This window comes from Manis pentadactyla, chromosome 4 (assembly GCF_030020395.1).
Source record: "Manis pentadactyla isolate mManPen7 chromosome 4, mManPen7.hap1, whole genome shotgun sequence".
NCBI classification, from domain to species: domain Eukaryota; kingdom Metazoa; phylum Chordata; class Mammalia; order Pholidota; family Manidae; genus Manis; species Manis pentadactyla.
The window spans coordinates 24,613,333-24,639,642 of NC_080022.1; the positions used below are offsets into that span (position 1 = coordinate 24,613,333).

Here is a 26,310-nt window from a genome sequence, read left to right on the forward strand (position 1 = left end):
TCTGAAAAATAGAATGAAATAGCAAATAACAAAGACACCACTGGAAGAGCACAGAGACAAAATGCAGTAAGTTGAGCAAGAGAGAAGCCTTTATTTAAAAAGTACACACTCAAAGGGAGTACAGGCAGCCTCAGAGAGGAGGCGCACTTTTTGGAGTTTCATAGGGCCTTCTGGGTAGGGGGTCTTCATTAAAGCATGATGTATACAGGTGATTCATAATTCCTTTGAAGTTTTGTCTTAAGAATATTAGGTTATTTAGATGACTGTTGGTCCCAGTCTTGGCATTCTTTATCCACATAGGTTCACTTTGGAGGTCTATCTACTGTCCTGGTTGTAAAGTTATGTAATTGACTAAGGGGAGGGAAGAAGAGGGAAAACAGCTTATAGATTAAGTTAAAGAATAACCTGGGCCTTTTTCACAGACTAAGTAGATCTTACAATGGCATGATCCTTATCCCATTTCCCTGCCCTACCTTAATTCCTTCTGCTGTATTGGGTATTTTTTTAATTGCATGAAATAGAGACACTGTGATTGTCTTTAAATAATATAGTTAAGGGATTTAAAGAAAAGATGAAGATTAGATGCTCAATAACATAGCCAGGCCTTATAGTAAAAAGGATCAGCCATAATATAGCCAGGCGCCATGCCCGCTCAGAAGCAGATGCCTTTGTTCCCTATTCATGCTTTGCCTGCTGATTTAGTGATTCTGATACTTCTGAAAGATTACCTGTGGCCGGTGTTTGCTGCTCCCTATTAGCTATCTCAAGTGTCTATTGTCTCCTAGAGACCTGCTGTGTACTCTTCTCTCTTGTTCTCATTACTAAAGCTCATAGTTATATTCCTAAGGAGAGTATCTGATTGATGCACTTAATGATCTTTTGATGCCAGACTAGGTCTTAGGTCATTTGGCCAGCTGGAAAATTCTCTGTTCTTGGGTCATGTGCCAGACTAAGGTTGTGTGGTACAGAGTATGGTGACCTATAAAATCTGTATGGCACTGGCATAGCAAGCACTCAGCATTATCCATTCCTTCCACTTTATAACAATTGATTCACTTAGGACAGTTATTAGACTGGGTTCTCCCAAACCAGTTAGCTACACATTTACAGATTAAGGTTTAGGTGAATTGCTGAGCTCATTGCTGAAATGTTAAGGTTTTTGTCCAAAACTCTTCGTTTCATTCTTAGCCACAAAGGACAGCCTCCACCACCTTTAAGTCACAATTTAAAATAAACTCATGGTACTGATTGTTGGTCCAAGAAAGCCCATCTGTTAGAGATTATGAAGAGAAGAGAAAATTGAGATGTTCCATTCTTGTTAGCATCTCTAAATTTGGTAGAAGAGATTGAAGCTATGAGCTGAAATAAGGTTTTTGGATTATTAGTTCTATATGGGTTTGAAGCCTAGCTTTCCCATTTACTAAATGATAGATTAGTATCTTTTCTAAGATTTAGTTTACTTGGGAATAAAGTAGGGATTATGGTACTTGCCTTATGTGGTTATTAGGATTAACAGGATACATGCAAAGCAGTTAGCAAACTGCTTGGTATATAATAAATGCTTGATAAATGTTAGCTCCCACTCTCTCTAGATCATTAAGCCTTATTAGTAGTAAAGGGGTTACCCTAGTCCTTTAGTAAATTCTTAGTACTAATGAAAACTAACATTTCTTAGTGCATGAGCTGAGACCTACTTACTGAGCCCTTGTTTACTCAGCACTGTGCTAGATATCAACTGGGTAAAAAAGAAACAAATTGTAATACGATTCTTGCTTTCTACTCCCCACTATGAAATGTCAGTCCCAGAAAAATTTTTTAGAGAACCAAACCTATGATGGTATTATATTGTTGGAATTTGGGCCCTGTCATTAGCTGTTTGACTTAGGGCAAATTAATTCTCTGTGCCTCAAGTTTCTTCATCTGTAAAATTCAGAAGGTATCTCAGGATTGTTGTAAAGAACAACTGAGTTAATAATGTGATGCACTTAAGACAGGGCCTGATCTGGTAAATGCTGTATGTAAACTGCTATTGCTAGGTTAGGACTCTTAGGAGTTAAATACCTCAAGCCTTGGGTTTAATCAACCAATTTTCTTCTTTCAGTTTAAAATGAATAGGTTTCTTTGTAGGTTTATAGGACATCTTCAGTCTCCATCATCAGGGCAATTTTATAGGATCTTAAGTGGTAAGAGATGAGTGAGCTGAAGGACATAACTAGAAGTGGTCTACAGATAATGTTCCATTTTGAGATTGGACACCAGAGTTTCCGTATCTTGCCAGTCTTCCTTTGATGATGCTTGGGCAGAAAAAAAATGTATCTTGAAATTCTCACAAAGCTGATTTTCCCTGTCACTGAAATGTCCTATTGAAGGGGTTAGAGGGAGTGGTGTGCTAGTAATGTGAAAGTAGGAAAGCCAATTTGAACTGAGACCTTTGATTTTATCAAGCTTAACAAATCCAGCAGGCAAGGGAATTTTCTAATCAAAAGCTACTACTGTTCTTAAAAGGGAAACTGAAGCTGCTTCTGTTTTCAAGGGAGAAACTCATTTCTGATTTATATTTCCTTCTCAAGAAGTGAGATTAATGTGTTTTCTTTCCACATTAGTGAGATTGAACATCCTTTCATTATATTTATTGATCACTTGTATTACTTTTGTAAATTGCTTATTCATGTTCTTGACTTCTTTTGTTTGTTTTATGAGACTTACGTTTGTAGAATGAGGACATTAAATCCTTGCCAAATATGTTTCAAATATATTTTTCATTTTGTCAGTTGCCTTCTTTTACCCTCGATTGTGGTTTTGTATTTTAACTGCACAGAAACTTTTAATGTCATGAATCTAAATTTTTCCTGGAAAGTATCATCTCATTAGGATTAAAGAGAGAATTTCTGCCAAGTGCTATAAAACATGTAGTTGATATGTAGACTGATCCATTTAATAACCTTTTGCCGTACAAATAGGTGATTGTCATGGGATTTGAAGAGACTTTGCAAACTAACATAGGCCTGAGGCTCTAACACCATAATAACTTAGCTACCTCTTATGCACACCAGCAGTGTGGCAGGCAATATGCTAAGTCTTTTATGTACTATATTCCTAATATTTAACTTTAAATATTTTGTCCATATTTCATAGATGAGTAAAGTGGGCCCAAAGAAGTGAAATGATTTGCCCAGGGCCACAGAGCTAGTTAGTGTCTGGGTTGGAATTTTAACTCAAGTCTGCCTGACTTCAAAGTATATACTTTTTTTTCTACAAAGTTCAGCTTCTTGAGGTTTCAAGTAAATTAAATAAATCTTAAAAGTTTAAGTATCTTTTACCAGTGCTTGAAAAGATGGTCTGTAGCCTAATTAAACTGTTCTCTGTTCCTGAGAGTGTAGTAAAGGTAATGAGAAGTATAGAAACTAGCTGAAAGTCTCCACTGTCTGAGTCAGTGGTTTTCAAAGTGTGGATGCTGGGCCAGCAGCATCACCTTCACTTGGTCATTTATTAGAAGTGAAAATTCTCAGGTCCCACTCCAGACCTAAAGAATCAGTCTGTTTTGTAATACCTCCAGCTGATTATGATATGTTAAAATTTGAGAACCACTCATCTAGAGAAATTATTTTATTCTCTTTAACCATCATTTAATACTTATATAAGAGCTTTAGCCTAAGTCTCAGCCCTTAAGTATAAAATTAGCATTATTGAATAGTGGCAAAAGCATCGAGTCAAACAGGAGCTAGTATTGAGTCTGGTTTAATAAACTTGTAAGGCTAGTTCACCTCCCAGAGCCAGTTTCTTGCGTGTATTTTGGTGTCTGTGTCTCTGAGCCTTTGTACAAGCTATTTCTCTTGGACACCCCACCTCCCACCCTTTTTTACTTCCCTAACTTCTACACATCCTTTAGATCCCTGTTTAGTTTACTTCTCTGGAGGGGGCTTTCTCTAACCCCTACCCTCCAGTCTCTGTGCTCATATAATAGCCTATATTTCTCCCATTATTGCACTTGTCACAAGTTTGGGAATTTCCTGTCTCCTATATAAATTTCATTGAGGGCAGGTATAGTGGCTTGTCTACCACCATATTCTAGGGACTAGTCAAATTCCTCACATATTGTAGGAGCTAATAAATGTTGAATGAATAAATGAATGGTGGCTGTTATTATTGCTTCTTCATCACCATCATCATCCAAGAGCAAGCTCCCCTTCTTGGCTTAATAGTTTTTGTGCTGACTGCTGTGACCATCACGAATTGATAGCATTAGCACCACTTTTCTGTTTTCTCATTCCCTAAAAGCACATGCTTTGGCCTATGATTACATGGTAGTTCACTGAGCTGCATCCTAACCATCGATTGCTCTGTATCACAGGCACCTTGAGGGAGCTGTGTGCCTTGATGGATCAAGTTCATCATATGCAGAACCAAAAATGGCAGCATCCCTCGGACCTCACCACACGGTGAGTGGGTGATTAGAAAAGGGAGGAAAGTAGGATTTGCCTGCAGAAGGAATGTGATGGGGAGTTGGGGTTGTAGTAGTTGTTTAATTCCATAGGTGGAAAAAGCAGCAATTCAGTATACTGGAATAAGAACTGGACTGAAATTCAGAAAATTCGGGTTCTTCATACTAGCTTTGCAGTTTTTAACTGGCTACATGATCTTGATCAAGTCACTTCTCACATCAGTAAAGTTAAGATGTTGGACTAATACTAATTGATGTCAAAGGACGTTTCTGGTTCTAAAATCTTCTGGATTCTTGATGCAGTGTGGTTTTACAGATTTATTCAGTTTCTTTGATCCAGTTACTCATAAACCTTCGAGTCATCTTTGACTCCTTTCTCACTCCGTGGTCAGTCACTAGCAAATCCTGTAAGCTCAACTTACAAAATATATCCAAAACCTTATTGTTTTTCATCATTTTCACTTGGATTACTACACATGTCTTAAACAGTCTACTTCTGCCCTTGTTTATGCACTGTTTTTAACTCAGCAGAACTCAAAAGAGATTCTTCTAAAACGTAAGTCAAATTCTCTTCTTTGCTCAGAAATTTCCAGTGGCTTCCCACCTCACACTTTACAGCTTCACTATCCCCTATAAGGATCATGACCTAGGCTGACATGGTTAGCTCACTGACCTCAGTTCCTACTACTCTTCCCCTTGCTCACTCTGCTCACACTGGCTTCCATACTATTTTTCAAATATGTCAGACATGCTCCCACTTCAGGACCTTTACACTCAGTGTTTCCTGTATGGTTGCCAAAATAACAGCTTAAGACAGTGTAGTGTAATGGTTATTAGATAAGTTCCGGAGTCAGACTGAAATCAATTTGAGGCTCTTCTATTTACTCCATCATATAACCTTGGGCAAGTTATTTAACTTGAAACTATTTCCTTATCCATACAAGCAGTTAATGAGAGTGCTTTTCTGGTAGGATTGTTATTAGCATTAAATGAGATGAGGTCTTCAAAGAATTCAGCTTTATATATATATAGGGCCAGGTAAAGATCAAGTACCGTTAGAATTAATTTCAGCTCTGGCCACTCCTTATAATCACCCATGGAGATGTCCAAAATACAGATGTCCAGGCCCTGACTTCAGAAATTCTAAATCATTGAGTCTGGGTTGGCAGGGGAGAGTGGCTAAGAATTTGTATATTTAAATTTTCTCAGGTCGTTATTAGAAACATAGGGAGTTGAGAATAGGATCAAATTGTCCCAGTCTTGTTGAGAACCCCGCCAGGGTATATGTTAAAGGAGACGCTCAAGAAACTTTGAGTTGATACTATTCATTATTCGGTCTAAACTTGCAGTGTGATACTCGCATGATGATTTACCTTGGGGAATTTTATTCTAATTTTAACTGCTGTGTCCTGAGCAACCTTGAGCTGTGACAGATAGTGAGGCCCTGTTGGAGGTACAGGTTCATTGCAAGCAATGAAATATAGATCCCATTCTAAGTGTTTCTTAAGGGAGAAAATTTTTTTTCCTACTTAAATTTTATTACATATTATATGTTAGGTTTTCCTAGAACATGTGCATATGTGTCACATATCACCAAAATACCTATGTAGGAATTAGGTGGCTTTGGAAGTTAGAAGGAAATAGCACTTAACTTACAGTGTGACTTTCATATAAACAAAATAGTGTAAAATTTCTGAAGTTGTGAAAATTGAAATATAAAATTAATCCGATTTTCAAAAGTATTCTTAAAATAGTTGTCTTTGCCTTTTTTGCATACAAATAGCCATTCCAAATCTTTTCTGTTTTTATTTTCCCTCTCTCCTGATAGAAATTATGCCCGATTCCGACGTTCTCTGCAAAGATACAGTCTGACTCAGTGGGTTGACAGGAACATGCGAAGCCACCATCGGTTCCAGCGGCTCTCAGATTTTCCGTGCAGTCCATTTGTCTCATCCCCTCAGCAGTAAAGGTTCCTATCCAGGGTCCTGTCCAGAGCAGTATCTCATCTTCTGCTGTTTTGTGCTTTGTAGATTTTGAGTTTTATTTTTCACAAGATTTTTATTTAAAGAATTTGTCACCTTTAAGAAATGCCCATTGCTGACTTGAATTTTTTTGTATAAGGTCCTTCCTGTTCGTGTATGTGTATAAGCAGTAATAAGTTGATATAGTTTTTATTTTTTAATTTAAGTTGAAGGTGGCTGCCTCCTGAACGCCATCATTAAGCCAAAACACACTGGCTCAAGCCAAACGCCTGCCTCTGTGCAGAGGTGAAGCCTGCTTCTGGTGCCCAAAAGAAATGATATTTTAATGTCTAAGGAAGAGATTATCAGGCTGCAAGCCAGTGTTTATTATTGCTGATGACTTAAAAATGGATCTAAGTCACTTTTAACAGCCCCTCTTACTTTTTATTTGAATCTCTGAATATCTATCAGTATTTGAAAGTTGGTAATCCAGGACATTGGAAGGAGGCTGGAGCAAGAAAAAATACTGTTCAAAGGACAAATTGAAAGTGTACATTTTCTCTTCTTTTTGTCCTTACTAGCTGCCTTTATTTTTTGGCTGTTTTTTTTCATTCTTCATTAAATTTGTTGTGCACAATAGTGCTTACAAATCTTCTACATCTTAACTCTGATAGAAGACTGCTGACTAACTCCTGTTGATTTGTGGTCTTGTGACTGTTCATCTCTGCCATTCTTCAAGGCTTTTCCATCTTTTTTCTCCAGTGACACTGCTCCGTAGGGTTCTGTCAGCATATTCCTGAATCCTGTTATACATAGATAAGCCTCTTAAGAATAGCCTTGCTGCTCTCTTTATTGAAGAGTTGCCCACCCAGAGTCTTGACTCTGGAACAGGCCAGAAAGCCAGTGCTATTGTCAGTTGATCTTCAGTTTTCTAGTCTCATCTCCTGAACCCCAAATTCAAGTATGAGTTGTGTTAGTGGGTGAGCTTCCATCCTGTGGGAGAGACCTTGGAGAGGTGCTCTTTTGTCTCCATTATCATTTTACAAAAGGTGCCTTTAGACCCAGGATGTTGCCATCTCCTCATCTGGTCAGACCTCTAATACAGTTTCACAAGACTGCAAAAGTGGATCTAATGTAGTTGTGATTAAGCCTGTGCACAAAAGCATTACCTGACCTTATGGCTTGGTGGTCTAGCCCAAGTTGACAGACTTTGTGCAGCCATATTAATGGATATCTTAGAGTTTATTTTCTTTCCAGACAGCTGTGGGCATCTTTGGGGAGATTTTGCAGTCCAGCATTTGTGCTGCTGTTGTCGCCTGTCTGAAGGCTGTATGTAATTGCTGTAGTGCAGCCTGTGGTCCTAGGCTGGCTGCCTCTGTCTGATTTGCTTCATCAGCCTCATCTTTGTATGTGAGTAATCCATCTTAAACATCCTACCCTGCTTCAGAAACTGACTTGGGAAAAGCTTGGTGGTTTAAGACACCAATAAACTTAGATGGATGTCCCTACGTGTTTACTGTTCTTACCCAGGTGAGAGTTCTCTTTTCCTTGGACATTTGGTTTAGATTCTGGGACCAAAATGGAAAGAAGTTCTGTTCAAAGGCAAGAGTCAAAATCTGTTAGTTCAGTTGGCATAATTGACATTTACATCATCACTTCTCCAAGTTTCCCTAAATTAGCTTGATGGAGTGAGACCAGCAAACATCCACCTTTGGAACCATAGCATAGTTAAAATTGTAGCTGGAATAACTAGATGTTCAGCTGCCTGCTTCCCCACAGGTAACCCAAGGAGTGAAGGGACAGGATTTCGCTTAGGCAAAAATCTGTACAACTCATGTTCTTACCTCTCTGGTACCAGAGGTTTAAGTCTGACCGTGTAATAGAAGCACTGCCTTTGCCAAATCAAACAAGTGACAGGTTAACTAGAAAATGTGACAATCACATTTCCTCTTTGCTCAAATAATTGTTTTTCCAAAGCTTTCCCAGCTTAATGAAATCTGTTGGACTGGGGGAGGAGAGAACTGTTCTCCAGCAGTTAACATGGTACTCTTTAAGGAGAAAAAGCCAAAGAAAACTCATCAGGCCTGTTTACCTAAAAGACGGTAGTGGGTAAAATCTGGAGTTTCTAAAGCTGCGTCTCTCATATTTGGTGTTGGTCTCTAAGTCTAATGTTCCATGTGGAATTCTTGCTATGTTGTTTTATTGGAATAAGGGTTATGTGCATTTAACTGCCTACCTAGCTCTCATCATGACGACATTCTCACCACAGGGGTCTTGACAGAGCAAAGTAAAAATGTGCTGTTTACATAGTTTACTTGTAAGCAAAGCGCCTGAAATAACCTGTAGTTTTGCATCTAATGCAGGCCCTGATTTACTTGAGTTGTCAGGATCAATTATGAAACTGAAGTTTGGTGCCTCTTTATCATGTTTTTTCTCTTGTAGCAGTTGTGTTTAATGTCATTAAAAAGAAATAAAAGTTCTTGTCAGTGGCATACACGTACTGTGGCCGTCTATTGCGGGCTTTGAAGGAGGGTTCCTTCCTCCTTTGTGTAGGTAGGTTAGTGGGGTATGGAGGGGGAGGCACTTAGTAGAATGTGGTACTGGGGAGGCGAGGGTGCATGCTCCCTACTCTTTTGAGTGTAAATTACAGTGTTAAGAAAGGCGTTCCAGCATTTAAGAAATGTTGAAATTGGCTGGGATTTGCAGCTACATGTAGGGCATGTCAGGAACCTGACAGGGAAGCCTGCAATAACGCTGTGCTGCTGTTTTTGCAGAGGGGGACGACGGCTCAGCCCCATCAGACAGGCACTGCCTTGCATTCTTCCCAGGGCTGTGTGGTTGGCCTCTGTGTGTCTGCCTCTCCAGAGCTAGCCCTGATTAAGAAGCCAAGCTATCCTGGGGCATTCTCCCTTTGAGAGGGATGTAAGAAACCAGAATTGATAGTACAAAATTGATGGTTGTTCTTAACCTAACTTCTCCAGAAACTGACTGTCCCTAGAACCTGGAGTGAAGGTTGGAGAAGTGTGGGTAGATGTGAGACACAGTGCTCCTTAGGTCCCTATTGTGAGCCTAAGCTTCTTAGACCTACCCCAGGGGCCAGAGTGAAAGGGAAGGCAATAATAGCTTGTCATCTGTTAGCCAATGCTTCTCTGAATCTCAGTTCATGCTGAGAAAGTAGCAACATGTTTGGAAGGCTCTCTGCTGTTCTGTAAGTTTTGCCCAGTATTCATTCTATAGTGCAAGTAAAAGGTTCAACATAAATTTGCTACTCAACTCATTGATATTCTGAGGTACTTTTGACCTGTACGTATCCATTTTGTTCCTGTCAGATGTAGATGATCGTTTGTCCAGGAATTGCTTATTTCCTTTCTAGCAGTTCATTACTATAGGCATCAAAGGTTTCAGAGACCAGGCTGACTTCTCTGAAAGGGTGATGTTCCTTACTCCCAGTTCATTTTACATTATGGAAATGTGAGAAGGAGAAAGAGAAATGGGCCTTCTCTAAAAGGAATGGGCTCATTCTCTAACTAGCCTATCGTGAGCTTTTTACAGGAAGAAAAAAAAATCCCAACCACTAGAAAGAGTTCCCTGCTTTTTCTTAAAAAACAAACAAACTACTATTCCTAAACTGATTCTAGGGTGTGCTTGCTTTGTATGCCAGAGCACCTGTCAGGAAAAAAATTTGCACTTGTCACAGGAAGTATCAGCTGGTCAGTGGTGGAATTCCTTAATGAACAGCTCCCGCCTTGCCAATCCTGCCCACCTGCCCTCCCCCTGTGACAGATGGAACATGCCACAGACAGAAAATCAGACCCTCCCCAACACCTACTATAAAGGGGGTGGAATATAGTCTTGGCCAAACTTGCCGGCAGTCCATGTGATAGTCCTGAAATATATCATTAGGGAACCATTGTATATAAAGGTCTTTAACTTAGCTTCAAATAGCATCTGAGGCTTTGGGAATATTATACTGATGGGGTTTGGTGGCGCCAGGGCTGTAGTGGAGGGTGTCCTGTTTATAGAAGCAGTTTGTTCTTGAGGGCTACTTAAAAGCAACATCACCAAACTCAAATAGATTTAAAGAGGGTAAGGATAAAGTAGAAGTCTGAAACATCACATGATGGTGAGACATCATGTCAGTAAAGGGTTGAATTCGTGATCTGAAATGTGGATTCTAGAGGAGGCCCACACTGAGAAGCCAGGGGTTAAGGGGACAAGCTTAGAGAAAGGGACTCCTGCCCAACAGAAACCCCAGTCCTTCCTCTCCTCAGGTCCTGGGTTTCCCTAGTGTTCCTGTGAGAAAGTCCCTTGGCTCCTACTTTAGGTGGTGGGTGGGAGCTGGGAATCCTCTGTTCTTACCCCTTTGTTTTTGGCTAAGGAAACCAAGCCCCCTTCGCACCTCAAGTTACTGGCCTGAGGTGTCTTGTGATTTTAAGGCAGGGTCTCCTACATCTCAGGCCTGGTTGCCTCCCTCAGGCCTGCTATGGTCTGCAAGTCAGGTCTCAGTCTCAGAGAACTTGCCCAGGACCTTCCCAAGCTATGAGGCATCTGCCCATCTGAGGGAGTGGTGAAGAAAGGACCACATCCCAAGTCGAAGCTGTAGGAAAAGTTGATGGTTACAGAGCTTTGGGGTTCAGGGAGTCAGTCAAAGGGGATGAAGTTTACCTATGCCAGGAGAGTTCTCTCCTCTCCTCTCATAGCTCCTCATACCTTTAGCTGATGTATGTCCCACAGGCGCAGATAAGCTGAAGGCAGGACAGGCAGTGCCCCCTGAGCCCCACCAAGCCATCTACCTGATGCTAACTTGAGGACTTTCTAACATTTGGCACTAGACAGGCACAGAGGGCCTGGGCAGAACCTCTGAAGTTTGGCTTAGAGTTTTGTGTACTGAGCAATTTCCCACTTCCCCACCCAGCCTCTAAGACCTGCTTTCTTTCTCTCAGAACCTTCCAAAACTGTCTGCCCTATGCCCTGCTTGCCTGATGTTTTCTCTCCAAGTTCTTGCTAGCTCTGGACAGAAATGTTCAAGGCACCCCATTGACTGGTTTGCTCATTGGCTAATGGCATTATTTCTCTACCTTTTGGCCTGCTTTGGGGATCATGATGATCCTTAAACAGCCCAGAACAGCATGCTGTGGATACCAAGCTGCAGCGGCAGCTTTTCAGTTCCTCTTCACTTCCCTGCTCACCCTGGGGAGAAACAGGAATTGCCTTCCCCGCACCAGAGGGGGAAAACCCTTTGTTTTAAAAACAGCACCAGTGCACATACCTATGCGGTGTGGCAGCCCAAGCATGGACTGACTGTGTTGGGGGGTGGGCCTCAGTAATAGGAAGATGGAGCAGCTATTTTCTCCTCCTACACGTGCATCCCCATCTGTTCGAGATTTCCCTTCCAACTCCAGCTTGGCTGGCAGGCATGTCCCTCAGAAGCTGCAGGCCAAGATGGAGAGAACTGACTTCCTCCTCCACACATCCTGACTTGCTGCCAATTGCCAGAAAAAGAGGGCAACATTTGGGCATTTACCAGAAGACAAGGATGTGCCTTTTCATTTGTCTTTTTATTTTACATTTAAAAAGTAGTTATTGCTCTAACTGGATCAGAGGTAAGGACCTCTCCCCTAAGGAGCCTTGGCCTCAGCCCCATTCAGCAGGGATGGAAGTCACAAGACAGTGAGTGGAGACTCATGTCCTTCCATGACAAAGCCCTTAGTATTGCTGACATCTGCCTTTTACCCTGTCTCTCCTCCCTCCCTGTGCTGCCACTCCAGGGCAAAGCAGAGTGGTGGCTGGCCCAGCCGTGAGAGCTCTTGTAGACCGGAAGGAAGGGGCGGTCATTGAGCGATGGCTTTCAGCTCTCTGGCTTGGGGGCCATTGCTTTTAACATCCAGTTCAAGGTATTCACTAAGTGCCTACTATGTGCCAGGCTTGTGCTAGGCACAGTCCCCGTCACATGCCCATCCTTACCCACCCATGGAAGATACAGAGGTCCATCTCTTCCCAGGCAGGCATGCAGCAGCCAGAACTTGTCAGTCTCAGGGAAGAGTCTGCCTTTCCTTATCAAGCACCATTTTTTTTTTTTAACCAGAAAGGAGCAGTGGAGAGACCTGTCACCTCATACTGCTCAGGCTCTAGGGAAGGACATGAGGACCCTGGGTAGCTTTCACAGAAGCCTGGATGAGATGGCAGAATAATGGAGACCCCAGAGGCCAGGGCTGCTCTGACCATGGTGAGTAGCTCAGGCCTGCCTTCCAGCACCTTCTACTCCAGAGTGGGTATTTTAACGGCTCCCATGTGGACGTACTTTTTCAGCTGTACAAGCCAGCACTGTTACAACTCCAAGTGACTTTACCTAAAGAAACAGGGCCAGTACCTTCCAGTCTCTTTCCTACTTTGTCTTCTGAAGATCCCAGACTGATGATCTTACAGTCAAAAGAAGGGCCAAAGAAGACAGGGGATGCAGGCAACCAGCTGGGGAATCCTTCTGCCCTCTGGAGTAAAGCCCTTCGATTGTGTTTTCCAAAAGAGACAAAACAGATAACATCTTACACACTTGCAAAATTGTACATAACACCACAAACATGTCCTTGATGGCTGGATCCAGAAAAAGCTTGATGGCAGCCATGACCCTGCCCAGCAGGCAGCCCCACGGCTTCCCTGATGGTTTTCAGTCTGAAAGACACAGCCTGAGTCAGTCTGGGTGCTTGTCATCTCCCAGGAGCTTTTGTGCATTTTCTCAAAGAGGAAGCCAGTCCAGGAGAGGCGAGGAGACAGAAAGAAGGCTGTGTCTCCTGCAGCTTTGCCTTTTCCAGAACGGGGCCAGGCCTCAGTTTTGTGGCTTATTTTTTGCAGAATTGGGGTTTGTAGTTCAGCCTCCTTCACCAGAGTAGGACGGGGGCGGGGAGAACTGTGCAGCTAGCTGTGCCTCCCCCCACTGCAGTCCTCCCCTCCCCATGCCCATGGACCTTCTCCCTGCAGACAGGCGGTCATGCTTCGATGATGTTCACCGAGGGCTTGTTTGGAAACTGGGAGGAAAAAAGTGAGAGAAGCCGCCAGGGCAAATAGAATAGACTTCTTGCAGGGTTGGAAACAGGAAGAGGACACACGAAGGAAGGGAGCAGCAGAGCTGCAGCCTAAAAGCCAGGCTCTTGTCCCATGTGGAAGGAAAGGAGAGCCCTGCCTGGGTATCTTGTCTCTCTGCTTCCTCAAACCCAGCCTCGGGCTCCCATAACTGAATGGCCAAGACTGGCCCCTGGCACCCAGTCCACCCCCAGTGGGACCATCCCACTGGCTGGTTCTCTCACGTCCTGCAGTTCTGCCTCTGAGCACAGCCTCAGCCACTGACATTGAGGTGCTTCTGGAGATGGGGGTTAACAGGAAGCTTCAGGAAAATGCGCCAGAAAAAGAGAAGCCAAAAGAGAGGACAGTAAGCCAGAGGGTGTGAGGGAATGGAAGGAGGAGGGAGTGTAGAGAGGGCCAGATGTTTGCTTGTTGGGTTCTCATCATCAGGACCATGAGATCCTCTCACATTCTCTACTGGCTTTCTTCTGAGCTGCTCAGAGCAAGCACTGAAAAGGTTTTCAGATCTGTTATACAGAAGAGGAAATGAAGGTACAGAGAGGTGAAGCACCTGTCCAAGGTCACACAGCACAGCAGGAGCAGAAATGAGCCCAGAACCCCTTCTCTTGCTGCCCCACACCAGTCAAGAATTCTGCCCTCCCTATTGGCTGCCTTTTTTGTCAGACCTCACTGGCCCTTGGCACCCTGCAAAAGCAGAGGATCCAAAATCGATTTGCAGTGTCCCCTGTGTCACACAGATAGCAGCCAAGTTTGGCTCTGCCCGGCTGCAGCCGTGCCAGGCCCTGAGCTGACCCCTTCTGCAATCCAGGGATGACCAGCACACAAGCGAGGGGGCCCCCCACCCAGGCCCAAGTCCTGCCCTCACCTTGCTGCGGAGAAGACCCCCGCCTTGGTGCTCTGGTGTGCTGGTTTCTGACGCACTCTTGGTTTTTTCCTTGTTGTTATTGGGTTCATTGTCCTTGATGATGTCATACTGGCGGCAGAAGAGGGCAATGACGCCTGGGGGCGCCAAGGGAGAGCTGTCAGAGGCCAGAGCCCAAGTCCCTGTCAGCTCGCTGCACTTGCTGAGCTCTTGTTAAGTGCCGAGCTCCAGATGGTCTCTCAACTGCACTACTGCAACAGTCTGCCTCTGGCCTCTGGCTCCTGTGTCCGCCTGCCCCCTTACCAGCCATCCCTTTTCCGCTGCTGGGTTGATCTTCCCACAATACGCATCTGATCATGTCTCCCTTCCCTTTACAGACCTCTGACAGCTCCCCTTTCCCTTTAAGGGTGAACAGAGACAACGCATCTGCTGAGCACTGGCAGCCCTGAGCTGTGCACTCCCCGAGTCCGGACAGCTTCACAAGGGCGCCTCTGATCCTCTCAGTGGGGACACTCGGGGCTTAGATAATTTACTCAAGGTCACACGGAGCTGGAGCTGGGCCGCGCACTCTAGGGCCTGCATTCTGCTAAATGTTCGTTATCAGACTAATAATAGATTAATATAATTTCTTTTGGAAGTCAGTATGAAGGCAGCCAATTCCAATTCTTACAAGTGTTTTCCCCATTTTTACCTTGTGCTTTATTTATAGTGCTGTTCCTTGATCTATTCATTTTAGATAGTATCTTTTCACTCTCCACCATGGTAGATAAAGCCTTATAACTCCCCCTCCTTCCTTCCCCATCATCCTAACAGAATTACATCACAATTTGGGGTTAATTCACTGTGCTTATATCATTATGATTATGTAAATACTGTCTGTGCCAAGTCTAATAATGCACCATAAGCAAACCTCCTCTTTTATACTATTTTTTGTTTTTCCTGTTTGTTCTTTTTCTCAGTGTGCCTCTGGGACATTTTTTTTTATAAATGCTTCTAAAACAGAAGCTGTCCTCTCGACCACCCTGTAAATATAGCTTTGGCATGGTGGTCAAGTTGCTCTGAACGACTCCGGCCTACTCTCCAGCCTCACCATCCTTTACTCCATTTCCGCCTTCTCTCTCAGGGTGCAGCTGCCCTGAGCCAGACTGAGCTTAACATGTTTCTTGAAAACACCATGCCCAGAACACCATTCCTTTTTTTGGCTGCCTGGTAAACTCCTATTCATCCTTCAAAGCTCAATTCCCATGTACCTCCTCGCTGTGTTTTTCCTGATTTCTACTCCTACCCCCAGAATTAATTCCCTACCCTCTGTTTCCATTACAGCCCTCATCACTTTGAATTACAGTTAAATATGGGCATGGATTCTCTCAGACTGAGCTTTCTGCAAGCACAGGGCTCCTCTTAGTCATGATTGTAGCACTACTATTTGGAATGGAGTGGTGCTTCAGAAAATGCTGGTTGACTACAAAGATGAAATTTGTTCTTCATCCTCAGGGAGCTCATGGGAAAAAAGACATGAGACTGACTACCTTAATTTAAGAAGGGCTCAAGAGAGGAGCAAAGAGTGCTGTGGGAGCATGGAGGTGGGAGAGACGTTCTAATGGATGGGTGAGGGAAGTTTTATGGAGGTGGTCTCAGAGAGATCTCTGAGGATGTGCCTGAGGCACTTGGAGGCACAGCGATCCAGAAGTGGGGCGAGAGCCTGTGAAGCCGTGGCCAGCAGGTGCAGGGGCTGTGGCTGTCTACTCTCAGGAACCTGAGGCACCCTGAGGGAGGGGAAGGGCCAGTGCTCCTCCTCCAACTGCAGCTCTCAATGTGTTCTTCTTCTGGCGAGGGGTAAGTTAGCAAACGGACCAGAGCCAGTCCGCAGAGCAGGACCCAGAGACTCCTCACACTGTCTCTCAGCTGTCTCTAGGCCTCTTACCCTTTGTTTCTGTGAGAGAAGGAGCCTGGTCAGGGGCCTCCAATTCCCAGAGTTAAGCAAAGAAGGCCTTGGAGGCCAGACTCACCGGCCCACATGAACAGGACCACGACGATAATCAGCACCTCGCCCGTCCGCAGCTGCTGGTTCCTCCCCATCTCCTTCATGGTCACCTCATCTGCGGGGAGAGAGACACTCAGTTCAGGGCTCCCCTCCTCCAGGGCCAAGGCCAGGACATCAAGCGCTCGTTCTACAGGTGCCCACATGACTGACTGAAAGAGATCTGAGACCATGCTGGGGTCCGCTTGGGGTGACAGTGATAGGACTTAATCCAGTTGAGAGTTCATATACCCATTGTCTTGGGGACTAGAGAGTGAGCTCCTCTCGGGTGCTGCTCTACTTGGCAGCAGGGGGTGGCGGGGAGGAACAGGGGAGTTAGCGTTTTCCTGAGGCCACCCACTGCTCAGGCTGACCACCCTCACCCAGTCCCTTCCTCAAGGGACCCAGCATGCCTTTGTTCTTGGAGGCCATCTTCTCAGCCTCACGAGGGGTCTTGAAGAGCACCGGCTCGCTGGCAGGACTCTGGCCTTGAATGGAGATGGCCTGCACGTGCACGATGTACTCGGTGTCCTCCTCCAGGTCCCAGAGGGCGCATGAGCGAGTGGTAGTGTTCACCTCCTGGATGAAGCGCAGCATCCGCACGTCCTTTTTCTGCCAAGGCAAAAGCCGGGCCCACTCTTGCCCTATCCAGTCACCAACTGCACTCTGCCCACCTCTCCAGTGGAGATAAGGGCTCACCTGGCTACCATGCTACATCCTGTACATACACAATCTTCCTTATGTATCCCCTCCTCTCAGCAGCCAGGTATCCTTTTACAGATAAGGAGACTGGTACAGAGGGCTTAGAAAGGTTGCCCAAGACCATCCAGTGAGAACCAGAGCCAGGTCCTAAACTCAGGTCTGTTAAAGATCAAAACCATACTCTTAATTCCTAGGTGCCACTCAAAGGCCCCTGAGTCCTCCCTTAAAAACTGATCCCCTTCTGAGACTCCCCTTTCAGGCCATATGTACACTTTTTCTGCCTGTCTCTCTTGCTCCTCCTTCCTTTCTCCTTTCTGTTTCTGCATCCCCTCCACCACTACCATCCCGAGGAGTTCTTCCCTCTTAGACCTGGAGGGTTACCTGCTGAGAGATGGCAAATCCGATGACAACCTCGTCCTCCAGGACATCCCAGCTCACCACTGCGGAGTTGGCCTTGAGGTGCCTGACAGTGACATTCACCGGGGCCGAGGGGCTGTCTGAGGGGTGGAGGCACCTGAGCCTGAGCACCCCCTGCTGTCAGGCCCAGACCCACTGTCTCCTAAGTGGAAACCTGGGAAAGGTCATGCGATGGGGGAAGGAAGAAACCATAGCCTCCGATGGTTGGTCCATGGGTCTCAGTTCCTTAGTAGTTGAAGAACCAGTCCTGTGAGGCCCAAGGCTCCTTTTGTCCAGGACATGACATAATTTGCCTGGCCACAACTGGCCCTAACAGGGGTCCAAGCAAAAACTGATGGGCCTGGGCCAGGGTCAGATCCAACGGAGAGGCAGTAAACTGGGGGGTGGCAGGTATGAGGGGGGCATAGATGGCAGGGGTTGCAGGACCTGAAGGTTAATTCTGGTGAAAAGTGGTCAAAAGGACTCCCAGTCTAGTGCTCTTTCTACAATATGGCACTGTCAAGTGAGTGACCTTGAGGGAAGGAGAAAACCCAGAGGTAGAGAAGAGTCAGGCTGAGATGAGCTCTGAGATGGGAGTGAGGATCAAGGAGGAACCCCCAATAGTGTGGTGACCCAGGAGGAATGAAGCCTAGGGAAGGGTCGTGTGAGCCTCTTCGCACTGCCAGCCCCAAGAGACAGGTGGGGGGATGCAAGAGGAAGATAGGGTCACTCAGAGCAGGGCTCCCTTGGCAGAGAGTAGAGAGTACAGGTTACGGTCATCTGGGTGTGGGAAGAGGATGAAGGGGGGTCAGTCAAGAAGGGGGTCAGGGAAGGATGAACCTTTCCAGGAGAGGGGCAGTGGAGCTGCACAAGCCTCTGTATTTTCCTGGGGCAGGGCCAGTGCTGCAAGGGGAAGACCTGGGCCTGAGCAGCACCCCTCACCCACAGAGGAGGCCTGCGGCCTGGGGAGACAAAACCATACATGGAGATGTAGAGAGACGGACACAGACAGGTGGCGGCAGACACAACAAGAGAACAGACAAGTGGGGTACCAGAGACAGACACAGAGACAGAAGCAGAGAGCACTGAGCCATGGAGAGATGGGTAGAGGGACCGAGGAGTGACGGTGGCAGCCAAAGAGCAGACACAGGCGTCAGGAGGGGCTGCCTGAGGGTAAAGCTGCGCCCCACTGGCACCAGACGCTGGCTGCACCAGGCTCAGGGGGCCATCCCCCCTAGGGTACTGGTTCCCCATTCCTTTACACACGCCCAGGTACTCTGGGACCCCAGCCTGCTCCGACCTGCACAGTTGTCCTGCAGGGCTTTGGAGACAGGGAGGGAGGCCCAAGGTTGAGGGACGGGTGTCCTCAGCTGCTCCCAGGGCCAGAGGAGGGAGCTAGGGCAGCTGAGGCAAAGGCCTGGGGTCAGGGCAATGGGATGAGGGGCCTGGAGGGTCACAAGACTCTAGACCGAGGGCTGGGGTGGCGGGAAGGGCTCTGGGGGTCAAGCAGGTAGGGAAGAGGCTGCGGGGGATTGGGAGAGCAGTGAGCGGGGCAGGGTCGGGGCCCCAAGGGAGCAGGGAAGGGACCTGAGGGCTCCCTTGGCTGGCACAGGAGAGGAGTCCACCCCGGCGCCTGCCCGCCCGCCGGGCCCGCGCCGAGCCCCCAGCCGGGCCCCCTTACCCGCCTGCACCAGCGCGAGGCAGACGTAGCCCAGCCATAGGCGGAGCGCGGCGCCGGGCGGCCCGGGGTGCATGGCGGCTCCTCCGTCTGGCCGGCCCGGGGCGGCGCAGGGGGACGCGGCTCCGGCACCCGGCGGCCGCTCGCGCTCGCGCTCCGGCCCGCGGCCCGGCCGCCCCGCGCCGCCCCGCGCCGCCTGCATGTCGGCTCCGCGGACAGCGACTCCCGCGCGGCGGCGGCGGGCGGCTGCCGCGTACACGTCGGGCGCCCGGGGGGCGGGGCGCCCCCGCTGCGGGGAGAGGCGCGGGGCGGGGTGAGGGGCGGAGGGCGCCCCCTTCGCGCCCCCCTCCCGCCTGGGCCGGTGGCCCGCGCCCGCGGGGCTGAGCGGACGGGCGGCTGTCATCCTCTGGCGGTGCGGAGCCCAAGCGGTCCTCCGCGCCCCCGCCACCACCAAGCTAAGCCCAAGCTCACAGCCCCGGCCCCGCCAGCCCTGACCCGGCCGTCGTCTCTGCCCTTTCCCACGGGAGAGGTGGGCAAGTGCCACGGAGACGCTCAGCTGTGCCCCAGCCCACCCCGCCCCACTGCTGACCGCCCTCCCTCGGCCTGGGGTCCCCATCCCTCACTCCACCCCAGCCCCGCGGCCTTGCTGGCCGGTGTGCAGTGAGCAGAGGGGAGCAATCACAGTAGCTATGGAGGTGACTAGAATGCTGACGAGGGGCTGGGGTGCATACAGTATGTGCTCAGTGTTTCTTTTACCACAGGCCGAGAAGAGGTGCTCTGACTCACTGCGGGCCTGGCTCTGGGACCCCCGTCAGTCCTTCCCCTTCTTTGGGCCTCCCGTTTTTATCCACACAATGACAACCAACCCTACTAGGTGCCAAATACAGTGCTGAGCGCTTTACTTGAATTATGCCGCTTTCCCACGGCGACCCTATAGAGCCTGCTCTGTTATCCACCAGCAGCTCCGAGAGGTTACCTGACTTGCCCAAGAACCCACAGAAGAGCCAAGATTTGAACACAAGCTGATCTGTCTACCAAATGTATGATTGATGCCCCCATCGCCCCCTGCAGACTGAATTTGCCCACCCTGGGATCCCTGAGATCCTAGAACTTGCCTGTGCCAGCTCCTCCCCAGCCAGAGGATCATCGGGAACAATCTCTTCCCCAGAGCAGGGTAAGGGAAGAATGGCTCCCCCGCCCCCATGCTGGCCTGGCTGAACACTGTGAGCAGTGACTGAGCTAATGGCGCTGAAGTGCAGGGGGCTTTGAACACTTGGCACAATCGCAGTTAATAAAAGGGCTTCAGGGATCCCTTCTCATAACTCTGGGGTCATCCATATGCCTGTCACTGTCCCTACCTCAGTCTCACACACCTTTTTGCCCAATCTACTCCTCTTTTGATGTTGGAATGGCAGGGAGATACCCTGGTCCTGCGCCCACCACTCTCTCCATAATGAGGACCTCTGGAACACCAGGCAGCTAGGGAAGGCCTCACCGCCACCCACCCTGTGACACTGTCTACCCTGAGTCCCAGTCAGAGACACAAGGTCAAGGAGAGTCACAGGCCAGGGTCCTAGGGCCACTGACATGGAGGGGCCACCCATCCTTCCAAATGAGCCCCTTCCGGCACTGTCTGAAATCCCACCATTAGGTGATCATTCCTTTGGGTCTTAAAGGCCTCTGTCTTCCAGAGGCCCTGGAAGGGCTGATCTGTTTTGAAAAGGAACACCTTGCAAAATTACCCCACGGAATGTCGTCAAGATCTCCCCGCCTGCCATTTTTAGATCAAGCAGCTGAGGCGCAGTGATGGGAAGAGCTTGGTGCAAATTCACAGTGAACCTGAGAGCAGCACTAGAGCCCTCGTCTCCTGACACCCACCCCAGGACTCCTTTCACAGACCCCAAGTCTCTACTTCGAAAGGGTGAAATGGGAGGGGGCTCAGGGGCTCCTGCTGAGCAGTGGAAACTAACTGGCTAGACACTCAGTACCCCCAGGCCTGCTGCTCTGGGCAGGCTGACACCCCCAGCCCCACCTGCTTCCTCAGCCACATACCTTGTCCTGGGGTGAGCCTTCGTTGGGACCTCCACCTGTTTGGGAGAGGAGCTCCGAACCAGAGCACCTCCCTCCTTTTTCTCTTTCTCCTTTTCTTCCTTTCTCTCTCTCTCTTCTCTCTTCTCTCCCAGCAGCTGCTTTCTGCCCCACCCAGCCCGGCTCCGCCCCACCAGCTGCAGCTTGGCCCCTAGGGACCCCTCTCACCCACCAGGCCGGAAAAGACAACCCGGGGCCTGCGGGAACAACTGGAGTCTCCTTAGGCCTTATCACAGGAGCCAGCGGGAAGGAGAGGGGTCAGTTAGAGGTCACAGAGTCCATTCCTGTCCCTGCTGGCGAGAAAAGGAGGGAGGGAGAGGGTCCTGGTGGTGTCTTGTACTGGGGGGAAAAGGGATCCTGAGCGCCACCTACTGGCCTCTCCAGATATAACCCCAGGTAGAAGGGTACTCCGTTGAGGGAGATGGCTGAGCCTGCTGGTTTGAGAGGGATGGGGAAAGGTGGCTGAAGAGGGGGCACCAAGGGCAGGGAGGATTTGGAGAGTTGCGGCTGTGGCTGTGTAGCCTTCCAAGACCCCATGAGGCATAGGGTGCTTGGGTATTATCTCGGTTCTGGGAAAAGTCCTGGTATCTGGAGCCTGGCAACCAGTAGAAGCTAGGCGGGGAATGGAAAGAGCTGAGAAGATTAAGAAGCACCCTGAGTGATCTCAGGAGGGGGTCTCAGGACCAGCTGCTTCATGTACAACATCTGCACACTTAGCAGTAGGCATTCTAATAAATGTCTGTTGAATGCATAGAATACATTTATTCTTCCAACATATACTTATTGAGCACCTATTATGTACCACAGGCTCTGTGCAACATTCTGGAAATACAGCAGTGGAAGAATGAAGAAATGCATGAATGGGGATCTCAGAGGGGTTTGAGTAGTGGCCCTCTGTCTGCCCAAGCTATACAGATCTGTATTTGGAACTCCACAGACATCTCCTAGGAGTCTGGCTGGTCACTTACACATTAGCATCTCGGGGGTCATGAGCAGAGCATTTGGATCTCCTGAGTGTCCAGTGATATCCAGGGTCCCAGCATACAACCTAGGCTGCAAAGCCCAAGTCAGATCCCAGGAAACCATTTAGAATGGGAAGGGTCCTTCCTGTTCACAGCCTAGAATGGCCACAGCCTGTCTAAGGCACACCCTAGATACATGCACCCAAATTGCAGAAAGTATCAGCAGAAGAGCAGAAGATTGCTCTGGGGATATAATTACAAGCACTTACCAATACCTTGACTTTCTGGCCATGTTGTTTTGAGTCTTAGGCTAGTGTGTGTTATTGGCTTCCATCCCAGATGAGGAAGCTGAGACTCAGAAAGGTGTCGGGACTTGCCCTGTGTCACATAGGCAGTGAATTATGAAGCCATGTCTCAAATTCAGTTATGTGGCTTCAAGTTCAGGGCTTGATCCAGTCTGCCTACCTCCTACCTTCACCCTTGGAGGCTCCTCACGGAAGGGTTCCCAGGTGCAGTGCTCACTAGAGGACATACATTTTCCTTCCCTGGAGGGCTTGATAGGACTTGCTGCTCACAGAGGCAGTCACTGAGCCCAGGCCCAAGACCATACTGGGCAAGGGACCCACCATTCACTCAACATTTCTCACATGCTGTATATTACATGTATGAGAGAAGCTTCTTTGGAATCCTTACAACTCTGAGCAGTTGGGATAGTTATACCCATTTAACAGATAAGCAAACATAGGCTCAAAGAGAGGAAGTGGCTTTCCATAGGTCACAGCTGGGAGACACTGGTCTGGTCTGTCTTATTCCCGAAGTCCCACCACAGCAGTGATGAGGCCAGCCCAGCTCAATGTTTCCTGAGTGCCTGTGGCAGGCCAGCCTGGGTTTGGGTGCTATAGACATAGTGATGAACCAGACTGGTCCTAGCCCTTGAGGAGGTCCAAGGAGGAGAAAACACTCTTAACATACAGAGAGAAGACTGCCCTCTGGATCAGGAGCACTAATTTAAAGGAAAGCAGGGAAGGCCTCTGGGAGGAGGTAATGCCTGAGATTAATTAGTACTGATGGTCAGGTGGAAATTAACCAGATGAGGGGAAAGGAGTAGAGGGAAAAAGGAATTTCTCTCTCTGAGGCCTGGGAGAGCATAGTGTTTATGTGGAGGAGAAACAGGAGGGTTAGTTTCTCCTCCAGATTAGTGGGGAGGGAGGCCTAGAAGGGGTTGTTACAAGCTCTGGGTTGTGACAGTGGGAGTGGGAAAAATAGGACTGGATTTGAAAGACTTTGCAAAATCAGTCAGGGGTAGGGAGGGGCTTTATTCATTCAACAAATATGTATAAGCACCTAGTAAGTGCCAGGTCCTATGCTAGTCCTGGGGACACAGCTGTGAACAAGATGACCAAGTCTCCGCCCCCAAGAATCTCACACTGAGTGGGAGAGCAGGCAATAGACAAGTGGGCTGTGAAACCTGGGGCCTGAGGAAAGGAGTAATGTGGAAGAGAATGGCTGGGTGGGGTAATGTTAGGTAGTGTGGTCTGAGGGGGTGTTCTAGATTGAACTAAGACCTAAAGAAGGAAAAGGGGGCAGCTATAACATGTATCACAGGAAGGCTGCTCCAACCACAGGAACAGCATGTGCAAAGGCCCTGGGGCAGGGGCAAGCTTGGCATGTCCAAGAAACTTAAAGAAGCCGGTGAGATTAGGGCTTTGTGAGCAAGAGAAAATGAAGGTGGTTAGGATCTGATAGCATTGGCCCTGGGTGGGAGGTGGGGGTGTGGAAGAGAGATGAGAGTAATTCCACTTGCAGTGGGAAGCTTCTAAGAGTGAAGAGAGGTCACCTGATTTACATTATAAAAGGCTCACTTTGCCTCCTCCAGTGTTTGGACCAGACTGCAGAAAACCGGGCAGTGACCTGTGAGGACGCAAGGAGGCTGCCAGAAAGGCTTGGGTGGTGGCAAGGGTACAGGGAGAGAAGTGGATGGAGGATCTGGGACACTTTTTGTAGGAGGAGCTGATGGATGAGACACAGTGAATGAGGAGAAAGGAGATGAAGAGGGAGTAGGGTGGGGGGCGGGGGGCAGGTCTCCAAAGTCTGGATTCTAAGCCAGAAACACCTGGCTGGGGGACACTGGGCCAGTCACTCCACCTCTCTGAGCCTCAAATCCCTCCTCTTGAAAAGGAAGATAATATTATCCACACCACAGAGGGGTGGAAGTGATGGGGGTGGGGGGCTGAGGTAGAAAAGGGGAAAAAGAAAGAAAAAAGGGGGAAGAGGGAGCAGAGGAACAAGGGAGAAGCAGACGGGCTGAGTACAGGCCTTCCCACTGGGTAGAGGAGACCTCAAATCTCTTTAGTTCTTCAGAGTACAAAGGAACTGACTCCCATCTGATGGCACTCAGAGAAGTTGAGAACCTTGCCCAACATCACACAGCCGGCCAGTGGCAACTCTGGGCCCCAGCTTTGCTTGGGAAACAGATACTCAGCTACAAACCACAGTCCCCAAGATCCATCAAGAGCAGTAGGGCCAAAGACCCAGCTATGGAAGGGGTGTGGCAGGAAGTGAAGGCAGCTGGAGTAAAACTTTTTCCCCAGCAGGGAAAAAAAAGCCTAGCATCCGGCAGCCCTTGGGCTCAAGCCCCAGCTCGCGCCCTGACTGGCTGGGTGACCTCAGATACCACCATCAAGGGCCCGCCCACCTCCTGCCTCCCTCAGCCTGAAGGAACGAAGCTCGGCTGGAGGAACATGCTGAGCTAGGGCACAGCCAGCAGAGGGCGTCCACCTTGGCCGTAGTGAGGGCAGTGTTGCCTGGAACCGGAAAGGCTCCAGGGACCCGGAGCCCCAGCTGGGCAAGGCCGCCCTGCCTCCTCCTTTGCTCCCTCGGGCGTCAAGTCCCAGGAGGCCAGCTCAGACCACAGACTCAGCAGCGAGGCAGAGCCCAAGTCTTACTCTCACCGCAGTGCACAAGTCACTGAACTTCTCTGAACCTCAGTGTCCTCATCTGTAAATGGGCCTAACATTGTTGCCTAGCAGGTTCTGGGAGGACTCAAGGACAATCAGCCACAGGAGGGCTGAGCACATAGGAGCTGCTGTTTTAATTAGTAGTGGTGGCAGTTGTATCTTAAAGTGCTTGACACAAAGGGTATCCCATCAGTGGAAACTATGACGAGGACAATGATGACAATGGCGCAGGATTCAGTCACTATTTTGAATTTCCTAACTGGAGAGTGCACAGTGCCTACTGACCTAGGACACCTCCAGTAACAGAGAGTTCACTACCTCTCCAAAGGCCCATTTTCCTGTCAGCTCCTCTTGCTGAAAGCTGCCTCCTGAAAGACCCCCCACCAGCACCTCCTTCTCAGGGTGATTTGGCTGGCCTAGCCTCTGGCTGGCCCAGGGAGATGAGGTCAGGGCGCCAGGACTGGCAGCTGAGTCCCTGCCTTTGCTGGAAGGACAGGGAGCTCACAGGTGAGCCCAGGTGGCTTCACTAGTAGGAGATTCCCCGTGGGTCTTGTTCTTACTGCCCAAAGCTCCTTTCCTGCTGACTGGGAGAAGGGAGTAGAAGGAAAGGCCCTGCTGTCCTTTGGTCCGCCCTTCAGGCTTCAGTATCGAGAATGGCTGGAGGCCAGAGAGGAAATCCGACCCAGAGCCTGGCATTCTAACTGGGAGGCCTCAGCTCCAGTCCCTCCCGCTGCCAGGCCTCCCCCATCTGTTTGGGAGTCCCAGGTGAGTGCTCATGGGTCGGACACCAAGGGGTCTGGTGGGGAGGGCAAGAGCTTAACAGTCCTGGGGTCAAATCTTGGCTTGGTCCACGCCTCCTGTGTTACCTCAGGCAAGTCATTCCGCCTCTCAGAGCCTGTTTCCTCCCTGGGCACTTACCTCAGAGTGGCATTGTGGGGAGTACAGGAGTTGTTACCAGTGAAAGGGAAAGTGCAGCACTGGGCGTATCATAAATACCCATAAATGTAGCAGTGGATTTTTTTTTTATTAAGGTATCATTGATATACAATCTCATGAAGGTTTCACATGAGCAACATTGTGGTTACTACTTTCACCCATATTATCAAGTCCTCCCCACATACCCCACTGTAGTCACTGTACATCAGTGTAGTAAAATGCTTGTCTTT

General features: G+C 48.4%; 2 protein-coding genes across 7 annotated transcripts in view; one reads left to right on the forward strand and one right to left on the reverse strand.

Annotated features, from left to right (window-relative positions):
* Window positions 1-8,891, forward strand: part of S100PBP (S100P binding protein) — a 31,823-nt gene extending 22,932 nt beyond the window's left edge. For all 4 annotated transcript variants that reach the window (XM_036885215.2, XM_036885212.2, XM_057499955.1 and 1 more), the window contains 2 exons: window positions 4,352-4,439; window positions 6,270-8,891. In XM_036885215.2, coding sequence (XP_036741110.2) covers window positions 4,352-4,439; window positions 6,270-6,408 — 227 coding nt within the window. In that variant the 3' untranslated portion in view covers window positions 6,409-8,891. The remainder of the gene's footprint in view (window positions 1-4,351; window positions 4,440-6,269) is intronic.
* Window positions 8,892-11,941: 3,050 nt separating this feature from the next.
* Window positions 11,942-21,500, reverse strand: FNDC5 (fibronectin type III domain containing 5). 3 transcript variants are annotated; one of them, XM_057499957.1, is made up of 7 exons: window positions 21,190-21,500; window positions 19,141-19,426; window positions 17,445-17,560; window positions 16,775-16,973; window positions 16,351-16,440; window positions 14,345-14,478; window positions 11,942-12,903 (listed from the first exon to the last, which is right to left on the reverse strand). In XM_057499957.1, the coding sequence occupies exons 2-7, from the start codon at window positions 19,337-19,339 to the stop codon at window positions 12,829-12,831; spliced, it is 813 nt and encodes a 270-aa protein (XP_057355940.1). In that variant the 5' UTR covers window positions 19,340-19,426; window positions 21,190-21,500; the 3' UTR covers window positions 11,942-12,828. The 3 variants fall into 3 exon arrangements, with proteins under 3 accessions (XP_057355940.1, XP_036741113.1, XP_036741111.1); XM_036885218.2 differs by having other exon boundaries at window positions 11,942-13,424; window positions 21,190-21,496; XM_036885216.2 differs by having other exon boundaries at window positions 11,942-13,985; window positions 21,190-21,491.
* Between the last annotated feature and the right edge of the window lie 4,810 nt (window positions 21,501-26,310).

What these genes read in the sequence shown, in the direction of transcription:
- FNDC5 (XM_057499957.1), bottom strand. Translation starts at nt 19,339, where the DNA reads ATGCAGGCGGCGCGGGGCGGCGCGGGGCGGCCGGGCCGCGGGCCGGAG. An exon ending in CCTCGCGCTGGTGCAGGCGG is followed by an intron (nt 17,561 to 19,140) that starts GTAAGGGGGCCC and finishes TCCACCCCTCAG; the next exon opens with ACAGCCCCTCGGCCCCGGTG. An exon ending in GATGGCCTCCAAGAACAAAG is followed by an intron (nt 16,441 to 16,774) that starts GCATGCTGGGTC and finishes CTCTCCCCGCAG; the next exon opens with ATGAGGTGACCATGAAGGAG.